General features: G+C 39.3%; 2 protein-coding genes across 6 annotated transcripts in view; one reads left to right on the top strand and one right to left on the bottom strand.

The window, feature by feature from the left end:
* Positions 1-15,914, bottom strand: part of LOC135101080 (serine proteinase stubble-like) — an 18,197-nt gene extending 2,283 nt beyond the window's left edge. The window contains exons 1-6 of the mRNA XM_064004653.1: positions 15,773-15,914; positions 14,795-14,927; positions 5,222-5,382; positions 4,233-4,711; positions 3,784-3,945; positions 1,141-1,308 (exon numbers count right to left, since the gene is read on the bottom strand). Of these exons, the coding sequence (XP_063860723.1) occupies positions 1,165-1,308; positions 3,784-3,945; positions 4,233-4,711; positions 5,222-5,382; positions 14,795-14,927; positions 15,773-15,914 (1,221 nt within the window). The 3' untranslated portion in view covers positions 1,141-1,164. The remainder of the gene's footprint in view (positions 1-1,140; positions 1,309-3,783; positions 3,946-4,232; positions 4,712-5,221; positions 5,383-14,794; positions 14,928-15,772) is intronic.
* Positions 1-16,945, top strand: part of LOC135101675 (uncharacterized protein K02A2.6-like) — a 55,113-nt gene that overhangs the window by 6,553 nt on the left and 31,615 nt on the right. The gene's annotated exons all lie outside the window — the stretch shown is intronic.

Genomic DNA, 16,945 nt, shown 5'->3' with positions numbered 1-16,945 from the left:
CTCAAGAGTGTTTCTCCTGTTGATAATGTAGAAGTCTTGTTAATCTGTTACCACAATTTTAAAAACACTTAAAAATGCTTTGCTCATTTATCAAGACTGTTTTTCAAGGTCAAGGAGATGATTAGCCAGTTTTCAAGAGTGCTTCTCCTGTTAATAATGTACAAGTCTTGTTAATCTGTCACTAGAATCATGAAAAAACACACTTAAAAACATGTACAGCTTCATCTAGAGCCTTTTTGAAAACAGAGGAAGTACAGCACAGAAGTGTTTCAAAATATGGTACCAAATATCTATCAGTTTATCTATCCATCAGTTTATTTTGTTAGAAAAGGGAACAAGGGAGAGAGAGAGAGAGAGAGAGAGAGAGAGAGAGAGAGAGAGAGAGAGAGAGAGAGAGAGAGAGAGAGAGAGAGAGAGAGAGAGAGAGAGAGAGAGAGAGAAATATAAACGATGATAATAAACTTGTAAGAAAAGGAGGAGGAGGAGGAGGAGGAGGAGGAGGAAGAGGAGGAGGAGGAGGAGGAAGAGGAATAAGCAAGATAAACAACAACAACAGCAACAGCAGCAGCAGCAGCAACAACAACAACAACAACAACAACAACAACAACAACAACAACAACAACTCAGTCTTTCCATAAAACAAAGACAAGACACATTTTCTTCCAAAACATTTTCCAAAACCATTTTTCACATCATTTCTGAGACAGGAAGTGAGATTCAGTTGAATATTCAATTATCAGGGGGCAATTTCCTGCTAACCCTCTTAAATTGGGGGAGGAGGAGGAGGAGGAGGAGGAGGAGGAGGAGGAGGAGGAGGAGGAGGAGGAGGAGGAGGAGGAGGAGGAGGAGGAGGAGGAGGAGGAGGAGGAGGACATGAACTGATAAGAAAATTTCAACAGTATATTTTGTATTTTTGAAGCAGGAAACCACAGATTGAAGCAGTAAAACAATAAAAAAAAACCAGCTGGAAGAGGAGGAGGAGGAGGAGGAGGAGGAGGAGGAGGAGGAGGAGGAGGAGAAGGAGGAGAGGAGGAGGAGGAGGAGGAGGAGGAGGAGGAGGAGGAGGAGGAGGAGGAGGAGGAGGAGGAGGAGAAGGAGGAGGAGGAGAAGGAGGAGGAGGAGAGAAAATTCATGTATTACCTTATTTGGAAGTGGCAGTGGATCTTAGTCCTTGTTTTCCGCCTGGCTCTGTTCCTTCTGTGCCACGCTGAGTGCTGTGGTGGTGGTGGTGGTGGTGGTGGTGGTGGTGGTGGTGGTGGCGGTGGTCATGGTGGTGGTGGTGGTCATGGTGGTCATGGTGGTGGTAGCCTGTCGGAATAAAAGCAACATTAGTAATTTTCATGTACCAGTAATGTAAGTAATGTACCAGTAAATATATCAATAAATGAAAGAATGTTAATAATTGTGGAGGTGAAGAGAGACACAGGTGTTACGGCTCAGTTCTGACTAGTCTTGCTGTTGTGTCTAGGGGTGAGTAAGCCCTGGTGTTGGTCTTATTGATGCTGGGCTGGGCTGCTTGTGGCCTCAACCTGCTGGGTGATGGGCTGGTTCAGGCGCAGACTCACCCACTAATCAGCCCCGGTCATGTGTGAAGGGTGCACCAAGTATTGCTGCAGTTATTAATATTTGTGATGAAATCTGAAACTGTTCCTGAGATCACCAGGTACGGGAACACACAGGGGCCACGTGGCTACACTTGTGAGGTGTAATACATTAATACTTCACATTAAGGCAAGAACAATGTGAAGATGTGCTCAGTACGCCACGTTTGTCAAGGATACAATGCTCAAGACACAATGAACATCACACAGAGACTGGCTGTGTTGTTAAGGAGCTGCCATGCTGTGCTGTGCTGTGCTGTGCTGTGCTGCCTTGCCTCTCAACCTGTACACTCATATTTAAAGCAGTGAGGTGCAGTTTACACCCTTGCTGTGTGCTGTGTCTCAGTGTGTGCCCAGCCCATCCACAAGGATAGCCAGGGTGCTGGACAGACAGGGCACACATGAGGCTGTGCCACCTGTCCAGCAGCCCAGTAATGCAAGAACAGGGGAGGCAGGGTAAACTCTGGAACTCCCTGCCTGCTTCTGTATTTCCACCTTCCTATGACTTGAATTCCTTCAAGAGGGAGGTTTCAAGACACTTATTCATCAATTTTTGACCACTGCTTTGACACTTTTATGGCACTGGCATTTCAGTGGGCATATTTTCTTATTGGATTTTTGTTGCCCTTGGCCAGTGTCACTCCTACATAAAATTGAAAAAAAAAAAAAAAAAAAAAAGCTGACCTAAGCGTGGTGACACAGAGGTACCAGCAAGTGACCTCAGGAAGATGAAAAAGTAATGGAGGTCATCTATTTCACCAATCACAATGACATGAAGGCTAGGGACACCACAGGGCCAAGACACCACCACCAACACCACGCCGCCCTTCACGCGTCACCCAGGCCGACAGGTTGGCGGCCCAGCGCGTTGGCCTCACACTTGCACTGTTCCTCCCCTGGTATGTGTGTGTGTGTGTGTGTGTGTGTGTGTGTGTGTGTGTGTGTGTGTGTGTGTGTGTGTGTGTGTGTGTGTGTGTGTGTGTGTGTACAGGACTTCCAGGTATTGATTTAACAGAGATTGTGTGAAACAGAATCTATTAACATATAGTATCAGGTAAAATGACACACTGATTACTGTCCTAATGTGTGTCCTAACTCATAATAATTTTGTATTATTTTTTGTACTATTGGGTACTATTAAAGGCTTGTACTAACTCTTAATATTATTGTGGGCTATTATATCACCTCTAACTATCAGTACTATTCTTTACTACTATCCAGGCAATAGTAATCCATTCTTTTCAACCATCAAGTGAGAGAGACAGATTTATTTATTTATTTATTCATTTATACAAGCCAGTGCTAGAGTAATATATATGTATAAAAAGGCCTACTAAGGTCCCTGTAGGTCAAAGGTCATCCTTCAAATACTGATTAACTCTTGTATTAGGGTGGTGGACAGAATAGTGGTGAAATATTGAGAATACTGGTGAACTCTTGTATTAGTGAGGTGGACAAAATAGTGGTGAAAGATTGAGAATACTGGTTAAATGTTGTATTAATGAGGTGGATAGACTAGTGGTGAAATATTGAGAATACTGGATAACTCTTGTATTAGGTGGGTGGTGGTGATGGTGGTGGTGGTTATTGTTGTTGTTGCTGCAGTCAGAAGCCATGATATTTATTCAATTTGTTTACTTGGGTTTGCACACAGAAGGTAAAAAGAAGCAAAAAATAAAATCATGCTAAAAAACACAAAAGAAAAAAGAAGTTAAAGAAAGAAAGAAAGAAAAAAATGAACAAAATTAAAAAGAAGAGCTTAAAAATCAAAGGTAGCTTTTGTTGTTGACCGAAAAAGATAAATAAATAAATAAACAAACAAAAATGCATCCAAATTTCAGGCTTTCGTTATTATTATTGTTGTTGTTGTTGTTATTATTAATGTAGGTGTGGAGGGCAGTCTGCCACTCTCCAGACCCCCAGGACCCTTTTCATCACTTCCGGTAACAGCAGCAGCAGTACTAGTAATAGTAGCAACAGTATTAGAAGAAGAGGAAGAAGTAGTAGTAGTAGTAGTAGTAGTAGTAGTAGTAGTAGTAGTAGTAGTAGTAGTAGTAGTAGTAGTAGTAGTAGTAAGATTGATTTTCTATCTCTGTCTCTCCTTTCTGTATGTAAAAAACTTTCTCTCTTTCTCTCTCTCTCTCTCTCTCTCTCTCTCTCTCTCTCTCTCTCTCTCTCTCACCTGTATGACATTCCCTGCCTGCACTGTCATGGGGGAGTGGGGCTGTGGGGTTGAAGCATATTGGGGCAACACCTGAATAACCCTTGTTGTGGCGGTGGTGGCAGTGGTGGTGGTGGTGGTGGCAGTGTCAGTCCCCTCAGCTGCATCATAAGGGTACTGGAACTGTTGGAAGGAGGGGGGTTAGTTTGGGGGTTGATAATTGACCTGTGAAAGAATTACTTGTGTGTAATTAGTGACAGTTATATAAGTAATGTGTGTGTGTGTGTGTGTGTGTGTGTGTGTGTGTGTGTGTGTGTGTGTGTGTGTGTGTGTGTGTGTGTGTGTGTGTGTGTGTGTGTGTGTGTGTGTGTGTGAGAGCTCTCCCCTGCCTCTCCTGCTGTGGCTGTGTTGAGTGCCACAGTGCTGCAGTGCCACAGGCAGTGACAACCAGCCTGCCTGCCTCTTCTTACCTGCTGTGGTTGTGGAGGGTAGGGCCAGCTGTACACCTGCTGTGGCTGTTGCTGCTGCTGCTGCTGCTTTAGGGGGAGCAGGGGGCGCAGCGGAGGGCAGCTCTGAGTCGCTCCTGGTGTGGGGCGGGGGACAGAGGCTGTGGTAGGGACTGGTGTGGCTGATGGTGGGTGGGGCGGGGCTCGGGGGCCGGGGGGTGCAGGACGGAGGGCTCGTCGTAGCCGCTGTCGTGTCCCCCGGGGGGGCACCCGCGCCTCTTCCTCCTCCTCCTCCTCCTCCTGTGGCAGGAAGCCCTTCAGGTCAGGGCGGGGCAGCCGCAGCGCACCCTTTGCCCCAAGCCTGAAGGTGATTGGGCCGGGGCGGGCGGGGCGCAGACCTCCTCCTCCCCCACAGGGAGGGGCAGGGAGAGGTTTGGTGGGGATCCAGTGTGTCAGGGCAGGGTGGGGTGGAGGTGGCTCAGGTCCTCCCAGCACACACACTACTGCAATATATAAAATAAATTAGACAGGGCTTAACAACAACAACAACAACAACAATAATTAATAATAATAATAATAAAAAACAATGCTAGGTTAGGTTGCGGGTTCCCAGTCAACAGTTGGCGTCAATAATGAGACAATAATTAAACAATTGCAATAATTACTGTTTAAATAAGATAATACAAAAATAATAAGAGATGCAATTATTTTTTTTATGTAATCTGAACAAAATAATACAAAATAATAGTATTTCTATGTTAATTTAAGCACAGAAACAAATAAATCAATAAAAACAGTACAAAAAACAATAAGATATACAATTATTTTCATGTAATCTTAGCATGAAAATACACAAATAAATAAAATAAAAAAAAATACCAAGATATACAATTATTGGTGTATGATAAGCACAATAATCACTGTTCTGGAAAACAAGATTATTTGAGGCAGTGAATAATGTCACTGGCTCTTCTTGTGCTGTGCATCTGGTGATATCACTGCATGCTGCTCACAGGGGACTAGTTGTCGGCAGTGTCCGAGTGCTGCCTGCTGTTGAAGCTGTGGTAGGACGCTGCGTCTGGTGATGACCATTGAAAACTTCCTGGTGTTGAATTCATAGGAAATAAGGATCACCTGAAGATCCGCCACCCCAGCCGCACTCGGGGTGGCAGATCTTCAGATGAGACAATCCGGGGTGGCAGATCTTCAGGTGATCCCATACTTTTAATGAAGTAAACTTTTTTTCTGCATTTTATATCCACTCAGTTTTTTAATGCATTCATGTTGTTAGGTTAGGTTAGGTAAGGCTAACCTAACCTAACCTAACCTAACCAAGTGAGAGAGTCTGGGGTGGCGGATCTTCAGGTGAGACAATCTGGGGTGGCGGATCTTCAGGTGATCCGGAAATAATTGTGGTATTACATGTGAAGATGTTAATTGATGTCTCTGTTGCTTTTTGGCAATTAGTTTGATTAATTCTGAGCTTAAAAACAAACAAAAAACCAACTCCAATCAAAATTCTGCGTTTCCCGAGGCCATGACACCATATTTGCCTCGGAACAGACCCCATTCGCGAAGCGCCACGACTGGCCAAGCCCTTAAGCCTTTCCCTCCCACCGGCCAATCAGAATTCACCTTATTTAACCCTTCATATCGACTGTAATTATTCATTTTATCAGTTATTCTTTGTGTGTGTGTGTGTGTGTGTGTGTGTGTGTGTGTGTGTGTGTGTGTGTCTGTTTCACTCATATAAAGTATAAGAATACAAGCTTATTTAATTATTTATCAATTAATTAATTTGAAAATAATGTTGAATATTTATTTATTTATTTATCTATTTAATTTCCGTCAGTGTGCCTTGAATTAAGCCAAGCCAGGCCAAAATCATTGTTATATTACAATTACACAATATATTCCAGTAAAAACTTACCATCTAATTCATAAAACAATAAAAGTAACAATAATAATCCATATTTTTATAAGTTAAACTAAATATTACAATGAAAACCGTGTACTTGTCACATCAATAAAGTCAATAATGCTGTACTTGGGTCCTCTCTCTCTCTCTCTCTCTCTCTCTCTCTCTCTCTCTCTCTCTCTCTCTCTCTCTCTCAGTGTATTTGTGAGATATATAACCACCCAGCCAGCCAGGGACCACAACACGTCACTAGTGGTGTACTGGGGTCTCTCTCTCTCTCTCTCTCTCTCTCTCTCTCTCTCTCTCTCTCTCTCTCTCTCTCTCTCTCAGTGTATTTGTGAGATATATGAAATAATGAGTGCAATGGTTGGCTTCACTAATGCACAGCTGGCAACTAACACCACACAGACAGCCAGGGACCACAACACCTCACTAGTGGTGTACTGGGGTCCTCTCTCTCTCTCTCTCTCTCTCTCTCTCTCTCTCTCTCTCTCTCTCTCTGTGTGTGTGTGTGTGTGTGTGTGTGTGTGTGTGTGTGTGTGTGTGTGTATCCTCTCTTTCAGCTAGGCAAGGATCCCAATATTCCCCTGTATCAAACAAACAAACAAACAAACAAACAAGGAAATTAAGATGAAATAACTGATACAGGAATGGCAAACATATCTAACGTACCCAAACGAACGCCATATTGAAAAAATAACACCAACAATGAACAAACAACTCGAAAATAATATAAAAATCCGCTAATTTGACCCAAACATCCCCTGCCCTTATCACCCTCTCAGTTTCCTTATTTCCCGGCCTTCCACACCTTATTTCCCTTACCTTGACTATTCCAGGGGCAGGAAATAGTTAATTCCTCTTATTTCCGTCCCTCTTCGTGGCCTATTATACCGGGAATCTTTACATTTCAATTCCTAACACCACATCCACAGCGGCTTTCGATCCTCCATCTTGGTCTTGGTCTGGGTCCTTGTTTACATCGGCCTCGCATATAAACCTATAAAATTATCGTACTCAGCTGGGTTTTAGTTCAATAAATGCCTACATTGATATTTCCTCTTCCTTATTATATTTATAGGAACTGCAATAAAGATGAGAGGCAGTAAATAAGACCTATAGCGAGAAATTTAAAATATATTCTGTTAGGGGCATTAGTTCAAGATGCCATTGCCTAAAAGGAAAGCAAATCTGATGAATTAAGATTGTGGGGGAGAACAGAATAGCAATAATGTTTCTGAACGCACAAAATATACAGCAATAGAGGCTTTGCAATTATATACAGGGAAAGGACCGCGTTAACAGAAAGGCCACAGGAATTAGCCAGGTTTCCCCTGTTAAGAATGCAGAAATCTTGCTTATCTTCCACTAAAACACTATAAAAACACCTTTAAAACCTTTGTCAGTTTTAATAGAGGCACAGAAGTGTAATTCTTTATTTAAATTAAGAGAAAGGACACAGAAATTGGCCTAGTTCTCAAGATTTTAGAGAAAAACCTGATACAAGAGGAACGGAAGAGAGAAAACATGACATTTTAAGTAAATTTTTCTAAGGTCCTACTAATTAAAACTTTCTTACCTAACATTACCGAGAGAGAGAGAGAGAGAGAGAGAGAGAGAGAGAGAGAGAGAGAGAGAGAGAGAGAGAGAGAGAGAGAGAGAGAGAGAAAGGGTGACAATCCCATATAACATTATCTAAATATTCCCAAAAAGAAGTCCTTATGTAATCTCGGTTATCTGAACAGTCATGTCTCCCAGCGCTGTCATTTTTCCAGCATTCATTCCTCATTCATTGCACAATAAAATCTGATGGTTAACTTACTCGTTTGAGGTGAAATAACGAAGATTAAAGAGCGATTAATATTTCCACTGCACTATATTCAAGACTCGCATCAAACTCCCACCTGTCAGGTTTATTTATTTATTTTTTATTTATTTATTTGTTTATTAATGTTATTGTTTTTTCACGGAAATGTTTGTTTTGATTTTTCTGTTTATTTAATTGTTACTTGTTTTGTTTTTTGTTTTGTCTTATGAGTTAATTATTTCGTTGATTTCGTCATTCATTAATAAAATTATTGATCCATTTATTTGTTTTTTTTCGTGTGTATATATAATTACGTATTTTTATAATATTAAGAGTTAATTATTTTTTTCTCGTTTGTTTGTCTGGTTTTTTTTTTTCTGTTTCGCGTTTCAAAAAAGAAAATCAGACTATTTATTTCATCTTCGAATGTGGAGAAGTTTTGTTTACTTATTTAATTTTGCCTAAATCAATCGTTTTTAATCGCTGTTTTCAGTAGAAACGTTTATTCTTATTTTTTATTCTGTTTATTTCTCAGTTTTATGACTTTATATTATATGTTTGGACACTTGTGAAAGGTAGCTGATAAACCCTGACTACTAACCCTTTAACTACTAACAAACACCATTTATCTCTCTCCCTCGCCAGCCTCCCTATTGCCAACTGTCTTCCACATCTATATAATCAGGAAACCATGTCAAAAAAACTACTTATGGGATGCTGGCGTTAACCATATAACTGCGTAGCCTATCTCCACTCTTCGCCAACATCTAAACACAAACCTATCTACCTTATAATGTCATCTACAGTTATTTTATAATTATTTAAATTGACAAAATTGTTATATCAAGTTGTTTTATATATTAAAATGTTTCCATCATGCCCACATACACACACAAAACCATTTAATTTGTAAACAACAAACATGTGTAGCCTATCATTTACATAGTGTTATTTTCTGATTACATACCGTGAGAAAATTACTCATATTACTTTTATTAGTATGTTTTATTTATTAAACTGCTTCTTTAATGCTTCCATGCACACACACACAACCATTTCTTTCGTAAACACAAAGTTATTTAGGCTATAATCTAATATTATTTCCTGATTCTTATGACTACTAGATTACAAATGGAAGTTTTTTTTTCCCTTAAATTTCTCATTTTTCTCTCTATTTCCTTTTATTAAATTTTGCTACACATCTCAAAGCCTTCTCTCTCATTAATATTCGTATATTTGTGCCTATCTTTTATAAAACTCGAAACTATTTCATATTTTCATGTTATTCTTCCATTTATTCATATACATACACTTTTCACTATTCAATTTCTCTTATTCTTCTATTTTCTATTATTTTGTTCAGCTTATATTCCGTCTCCTCTTGTTAAGACTAATTAAAGGTCATTTTAGTTCCTCTCAGTCATTTTCATCCACAAAAAACTCATATTTCACTCCTACCTGTTTATTTTCATCCACCTCTTCCACTATTTGTTTCTATTTTCATTCTGCAATATATTTTCCTTCCTATTATTGCATCATCTACTTTCCCAGAAAAGATTAACCCTTCTGCCCCAGACAACTGCATTTAAAAGGGTTATTTAAACTGACCAGGTTTTAAAGGGTGTTTTTTTTTATCATTCTGCAATATATTTTCCTTATTAGTGCATCATCTACTTTACCAGAAAAGATTAACCCTTCTGCCCCAGACAACTGCATTTAAAAGGGTTATTTAAACTGACACGGGTTTTAAAGGGTGTTTTTTTTTTTATTTTATATATATAATTTCAGTGTCAGATTAGCAAGATTTTTGCATTCTTAACATGAGAAACATCCTTGAGAACTAGGCTAATTTCTGTGCCCTTTCTCTTAATTTAGATAAAGAATAATACTTCTGTGCCTTTATTTAAATTGACATAAGTTTATAAAGGTGTTTTTTATAGAGTTTTAGTGACAAATTATCAAGATTTCTGCATTCTTAACAGGAGAAACTTCCTTGAGAACTAGCCTAATTTCTGTGCCCTTTCTCTTAATTTAAATAAAAAATAACACTTCTGTGCCTTTATTTAAATTGACATAGGTTTTTAAAGGTGGTTTTATAGAGTTTTAGTGTCAGATTAGCAAGATTTCTGCATTCTTAACAGGAGAAACATCTTTGAGAACTAGGCTAATTTCTGTGCACTTTCTCTTAATTTAGATAAAGAATAATACTTCTGTGCCTTTATTTAAATTGACATAGGTTTTTAAAGGTGTTTTTTATAGAGTTTTAGTGTCAGATTAGCAAGATTTCTGCATTCTTAACAGGAGAAACATCTTTGAGAACTAGGCTAATTTCTGTGCACTTTCTCTTAATTTAGATAAAGAATAATACTTCTGTGCCTTGATTTAAATTGACATAGGTTTTTAAAGGTGTTTTTTATAGAGTTTTAGTGTCAGATTAGCAAGATTTCTGCATTCTTAACAGGAGAAACATCCTTGAGAGCTATGCTAATTTCTGTGCATTTTTTCTTAATTTAAATAGAGACTGAGAGGAACTAGAATGACCTTTAATTAGTCTTAACAAGAGGAGACGGAATATAAGCTGAACAAAATAAAAGAAAATAGAAGAATAAGAGAAACAGAATAGTGAAAAGTGTATGAATATGAATAAATGGAAGAATGACACGAAAATATGAAATACTTAGAGTTTTATAGGCACAAATATACGAATATTAATGAGAGGGAAGGCTTTGAGGTGTGTAGCAAGATTTAATAAAAGGAAATAGAGAGAAAAATGAGAAATTTAAAGCAAAGAAACTTCCATTTGTAATCTAGTAGTCATTATAAGAATCAGGAAATGATATTAGATTATAGCCTAAATAACTTTGTGTTTACGAAAGAAATGGTTTTGTGTGTGTGCATGGAAGCATTAAAGAAATATTTTAATAAATAAAACAAACTAATAAAGGTAATATAAGTAATTTTCTCACGGTATGTAATCAGAAAATAACACTAGGTAAATGATAGGCTACACATGTTTGTTGTTTACAAATTAAATGGTTTTGTGTGTGTATGTGGGCATGATGGAAACATTTTAATATATAAAACAACTTGATATAACAATTTCGTCATGGTAAATAATCCTAAAATAACTCTAGATAGGTTTGTGTTTAGATGTTGGCGAAGGAGTGGAGATAGGCTACCCAGTTATATGGTTAACGCCAGCATCCCATAAGTAGTTTTTTTTGACATGGTTTCCTGATTATGTAGATGTGGAAGACAGTTGGCAATAGGGAGGCTGGCGAGGGAGAGAGATAAATGGTGTTTCTTAGTAGTTAAAGGGTTAGTAGTCAGTGTTTATCAGCTAGCCTTCACAAGTCTCAAAAAATATAATATAGTCACAAAACTGAGAAATAAACATAATAAAAAGCCAGAATAAACGTTTCTACTGAAAACTGCAATTAAAAACGATTGATTTAGGCAAAATTAAATAAATAAATAAACAAAACTGCTCCACATTCGAAGATGAAATAAATAATCTGATTTTCTTTTTCGAGACACAAAACAGAAAAAAAAAACAGAAAAACACACAAGAAAAAAAGAATTAACTCTTAACATTATAAAATATATATAATTATACACACACACAAGAATAAAGCAAATAAATGGATCAAGAATTTTATTAATGAATGACGAGATCAACAAAATAATTAACTCATAAAACAGAACAAAACACAAAACAACCAAAAATTAAATAAACAAAAACTCAAAACAAACATTTATGTGAAAAAAAAACAAGTAATAAGCAAATAAATAAAAATAGAATAAATGATGTGGGAGTAGGCTAGTTGGAAGCCGATCGAGTGTAGTGCAGTGGATATATTAATCGCTCTTTAATCTTCGTTATTTCACCTCAAACGGGTAAGTTAGCCGTCAAATTTTATTGTGAAGTGAATGAGGAATGTATGTTGGCAAAATGACAGCGCTGGGAGACGTGACTGTTAAGATATCTGAGATTACATAAGGGCTTCCTTTTGGGAATATTTTTATTATGTTATACAGGATAGGCACCCTCTCTCTCTCTCTCTCTCCTGATACAAGTCTTTAATTGGTATAAGAGTTATAACAAGGGAGACGTAAGCAAAATATTTAGTATCAGCAACCAGGGTAGAACAAGAAATAACGGGTACAAGCTTAAAAATCTGGGAATAACATGGAAATATTTAGGTATATTTCACAGAGGGACTGCCATCTGTAAGCATGGTCGCTTCTTGCAGCTTCCCTTATTTCTTACGTTCTTAAGGGCTTGAGTGAGTGAGTGTGAGGGTGAGGGGGAAAATTGTGTTTGGTTTTGGTATATGGACATAAGATTTTAGTGAGTGCTCTTGTAAGGATAGGGGAGGAGTGCTTTTCGTCTCCATCAAGGGCTAAAGTGATGAGTGCTGGCTTAATAAATTCGTAGGAGATAATATTTTAGTGCTTCTCTTCCCCAACAAAGGTTAATGCGAGGAAATAGTGTTGTGAGTGAGAATAAGGGTGGTAATAAGTGAGTTAAGGGTGGTAATAAATAAGGTAAGGGTGATAAATGAGAATAAGGGTGATATTTCAGTGTTTCTCTTCCCCAACAAGGGTTAATGCGAAGAAAGAGTGTTGTGAGTGAGAATAAGGGAGGTAAGTGAGGTAAGGGTGATAATAAGTGAGAATAAGGGTGATATTTTAGTGATTTTCTTCCCCAACAAAGGTTAAGGTGTTGAAAGTGTGTTGTGAGTGTGAGGTGAGTGTGAAAGCTGTGTGCCTTGCCTTGCTATGGGTTTATACATCTCTCATAACACTTCCCTGCCAGACCACCTCTGTGTGTGTGTGTGTGTGTGTGTGTTATATATAAAATGTAAATAAATAACTGCATTTCTACTGTACTGATGGGAGAAACACACTTTTAAAAGGCACTATTCAAAGTGGCACAGGTTTTTAAAGATGTTTTTTTTATGGTTTTAGTGACAAATTAACATTCCTACATTACTAACAGGAGAATCACTCACGAAAACCTCTGCTAATCATCTTTGTGGTCTTTGCAATCAATTGAGAGAGAGAGAGAGAGAGAGAGAGTGTGTGTCAGCTAAACCAATTCAACTTGATACGAGTGAAAATCTAATGATCTTCCATTCCCACAGAACTGTCAGCCTAACCACGGAGTACTGGAGATTGTGTTCTGCATTGCCAGCCGGCACAAGCGGTGACAGGCAAGGCATGTGAGGTGTCTCACAGCTTTACTAACTTATGCAGGTACTGGTGCAATGCTATGCCCACAACACTCATTCACTTTATTCTTCTTTTTCCTCCTCCTTCTCCTTATTCCTCCTCCTCCTTCTCGTCCTCCTTCTTATTCCTCCTCCTCCTCCTCCTCCTCCTCCTCCTCCTCCTCCTCCTCCTCCTCCTCCTCCTCCTCCTCCTCCTCCTCCTTATTTCTCCTCCTCCTTCTCGTCCTCCTTCTTATTCCTCCTCCTCCTCCTCCTCCTCCTCCTCCTCCTCCTCCTCCTCCTCCTCCTCCTCCTCCTCCTCCTCCTCCTCCTTCTCGTCCTCCTTCTTATTCCTCCTCCTCCTCCTCCTCCTCCTCCTGGGGAGGAGCCTTCTGCTATGCTGTCCTGTCTCTCTTCACTGTAGCTAGTTAGAAGTAGTTACCAAACAGCCTTGCAAGGACCAAAAGGTTTGTTGCTGTTTGGCTTTCCTTTGTATTCCTTTGTATTCCTCCTCCTCCTCCTCCTCCTCCTCCTCCTCCTCCTCCTCCTCCTCCTCCTCCTCCTCCTCCTCCTTCTCCTTCTCCTCCTCCTCCTTATTCCTCCTCCTCCTTCTCGTCCTCCTTCTTATTCCTCCTCCTCCTCCTCCTCCTCCTCCTCCTCCTCCTCCTCCTCCTCCTCCTCCTCCTCCTCCTCCTCCTCCTCCTCGTACTAGCTTATTGGCTAAATGACTTGTGGCTTATTGAGGCTTATTGGTGACTGGCTTAGTGAGGCTTATTGGTGACTGGCCAATGGGGTGAGATTTTATCTTGGCCACAACACTTATAAAAGAAGAATTACCAAAGATGGAATGTTATCACAACATCTGCCCTCTGACATCACATTATAAGTCATTGCTGATAGGTATATTAACTGTACTGTTATCTCATCCTAGTTCAGGAGTTAGTATCTTATCTCTCTCTCTCTCTCTCTCTCTCTCTCTCTCTCTCTCTCTCTCTCTCTCTCTCTCTCTCTCTCTCTCTCTCTCTCTCTCTCTCTCTCTCTCTCTCTCTCTCTCTCTCTCTCGCTTTACGCTGATGACGTAAAGAAACTAATTGTGTCTGTTTTCCTAAGTTTTAACAAGTATATTTAAATCCTTTATCTATCTTATATAATGGTACAGTCAATGGTTATCATTGAAACACTTTATATAAGCACACACTATCTTTATGATCTTGGTTGAAAATAATGAAAATATGGAAAGTACGTATCTCAAAGTTCTCAGTCTCAGGGTGAGACGAAACTTTCTTTCAAAACAAGGGCACCAAAAGTGGTCAGTGAACAAGTATGCTGATTATTCAAGAACATCTTTTCAACATATCACTCCTAATACCAGTGTTGGACATTCTCATACTGATCTTCATAAAAGGTGTCTCCAGGCATTCTGTATTATATCCAAAGCATATTTAACATGGTAGATTTTTTTCACAATTTTCTCAGCTATTGCTGGTTGTAGATTGTTATGTTGGCCTGCTGATACTTGTGTGTGTGGAATATTTGTCTTCTCATGTTAATTATCAGGGAGTTACTGTACTTTCTGTACTTAACTCCATGGATAAATCACTTGTCATACTTCAGAGAATGACTGGTAATGAAATATTTTCATATTCACAACATTCTAATCTGTCTTTGTTTCACAGTGGGTGTAGTTATGCTGTTGTGGCCGAAGCCGGGTTTGCGGTCTTGGGCTTGCGCCCGTTCGGCTTCCTGCTGGACACAGTGCCACGACAGCATATCTGTGCCTGCTGTGAAACAAAGAGAGATGAGGGAACGTGAGGCATCTCCTTCCAGTGGAATGTTGTTAATTCAAACCAAGGATGTAAAGCATGTGTGAATTCAAAAGGAAGAGAGTGGTATGGAAGTTGGAAGATTTTCAGAGGATCTCTCATCCCAAAACTGTGATACAGTATTTTTGTGAAAGCTGAATGTCAGAGAATTTCATTGACATGATGTTTCATTAACACAAAAGAAAATGTGATCAGAATTGGCCTCAAGAGAAACACAATGGGTGCACTTCATACTGTACTTACAAGCTCTTGTGTTGCCACAAGGTGACAGTATTATCATTCACTGAAAAGTGTTTCATTAGTACAGGAAGTAAAAAAAAAAAAAAAATTAAAAATAATACTACATGAGATGCCAATCACACTGCATTAAAATATGCAAAGCTAGTATGCTTCAATAACAGACAAAACATGAAGATAAAAAAAAAAAAAAAAAAAAGTGAAAAGATTAGACCTTGATTTTTAGGTTAGGTTAGGTTAGGTTAATACACTGAAAACTTGTTTCTTAGATATGCTGTCATGAAATGGAGATGTAATATTTCTATTGTGATATGCTGTCAAACATAATATATATGTCTTTATTACACTCTGACATTTGTCATTACAATGTATCATTACATTTTAACCATACATAGTTACTGTCAAATATGATATATGTACTTGCCTTTATTACACTTATGACATTTCTTGCATACAATACTACATTTTGACTGTACATATTTACCATCTTGAAAATTCTCCTAATAAAAGTGCACTCCTTTCATCAGTGATCCATTAAACAAGCCTTTCTTGCAGGATGAGAGTACAGGCTGCAGGCACGGAGTGTTTGACGAGGCAGTTATCGCCACAGCACTTAGGGAAGTACTGAAGGGCCTTGAGTATTTCCACAACAACGGACAAATCCACAGGTATCACCCGGAGGCAGAGTCTGCGTGCCGAGGACGGCATTGTTTACCCATCAGTGAATAGGTACTGGATGTTAGCTGAATAGTTGTCATCTTGTCTCTTGGCTGGAGTGCAAGGCTAGCAGTCTTACCCTCCTGTGTGTGTGTGTGTGTGTGTGTGTGTGTGTGTGTGTGTGTGTGTGTGTGTGTGTGTGTGTGTATTTACCTAGTTGTATTGTACAGGGCATGAGCCTAAGCTGTGTGCGTGTGTGCGTGCATGCGCACTTAGTCTAAGAGAGCAGATATGGTCTCATCACATCCTAAGGGGCAATCAAGATACATGTTGTAAGAAATAACCAGATGCTTGCAAAAATATTAGCAACGGAAAACATTCAACATCTCTTTCTTTGTGTTTGATGTTGTCAGCATTTAGGTGGATGTTGAGGCAGCTCAATGTGGTACAAAGTAATGGAGATTGTGTGTGTGTGAGTGGGTACATCAAATTCCCTTTGAAACACTAACAAAAACATGGTGTATCTCTCCTCACACACAGGGAGGGTTTGGATATTTTGTCAAAAACAGCTTGCTTTGAGTCCTCAGTAGTACAACTCTGTATGCCTCTGTTACGCTAAACTAAATGGCACTAAACTCACATCCTTTGTATTGAAAATGCAATAAGATTAAAATCTCTTGGTTGAGAGATTTTGGTGTGGCAAGATTAAGAAGAGGCAGGAGTGTGCTGTTTCCAGATGACTGCATCAGTGTAGGAGGCTGTTACCTTTTCACCTGTTCTCCATCCTAATCTATTTACACTTGTTTCCTTAACTTGAGTTCCTTATCTCATCCATTCTTTCCTCCTCCTCCTCCTCCTCCTCCTCCTCCTCCTCCTCCTCCTTGTTCTTCTTGTTCTTGTTCTTGTTCTTGTTCTTTTTCCTCTTCCTCCTCCTCCTCCTACTTATTCCTCCTCCTCCTCCTCCTCCTCCTCCTCCTCCTCCTCCTCCTCCTCCTCCTCCTCCTCCTCCTTATTCTTCTTCTTCTTCTTCTTCTTCTTCTTCTTCTTCTTCTTGTTCTTTTTCCTCCTCCTCCTCCTCCTCC

Source organism: Scylla paramamosain, chromosome 6, assembly GCF_035594125.1.
Source record: "Scylla paramamosain isolate STU-SP2022 chromosome 6, ASM3559412v1, whole genome shotgun sequence".
In the NCBI taxonomy this organism is placed as follows: Eukaryota; Metazoa; Arthropoda; class Malacostraca; order Decapoda; family Portunidae; genus Scylla; species Scylla paramamosain.
The sequence above is the reverse complement of the archived record's forward strand: the minus strand, read 5'-3'. Positions and strand labels throughout refer to the sequence as shown.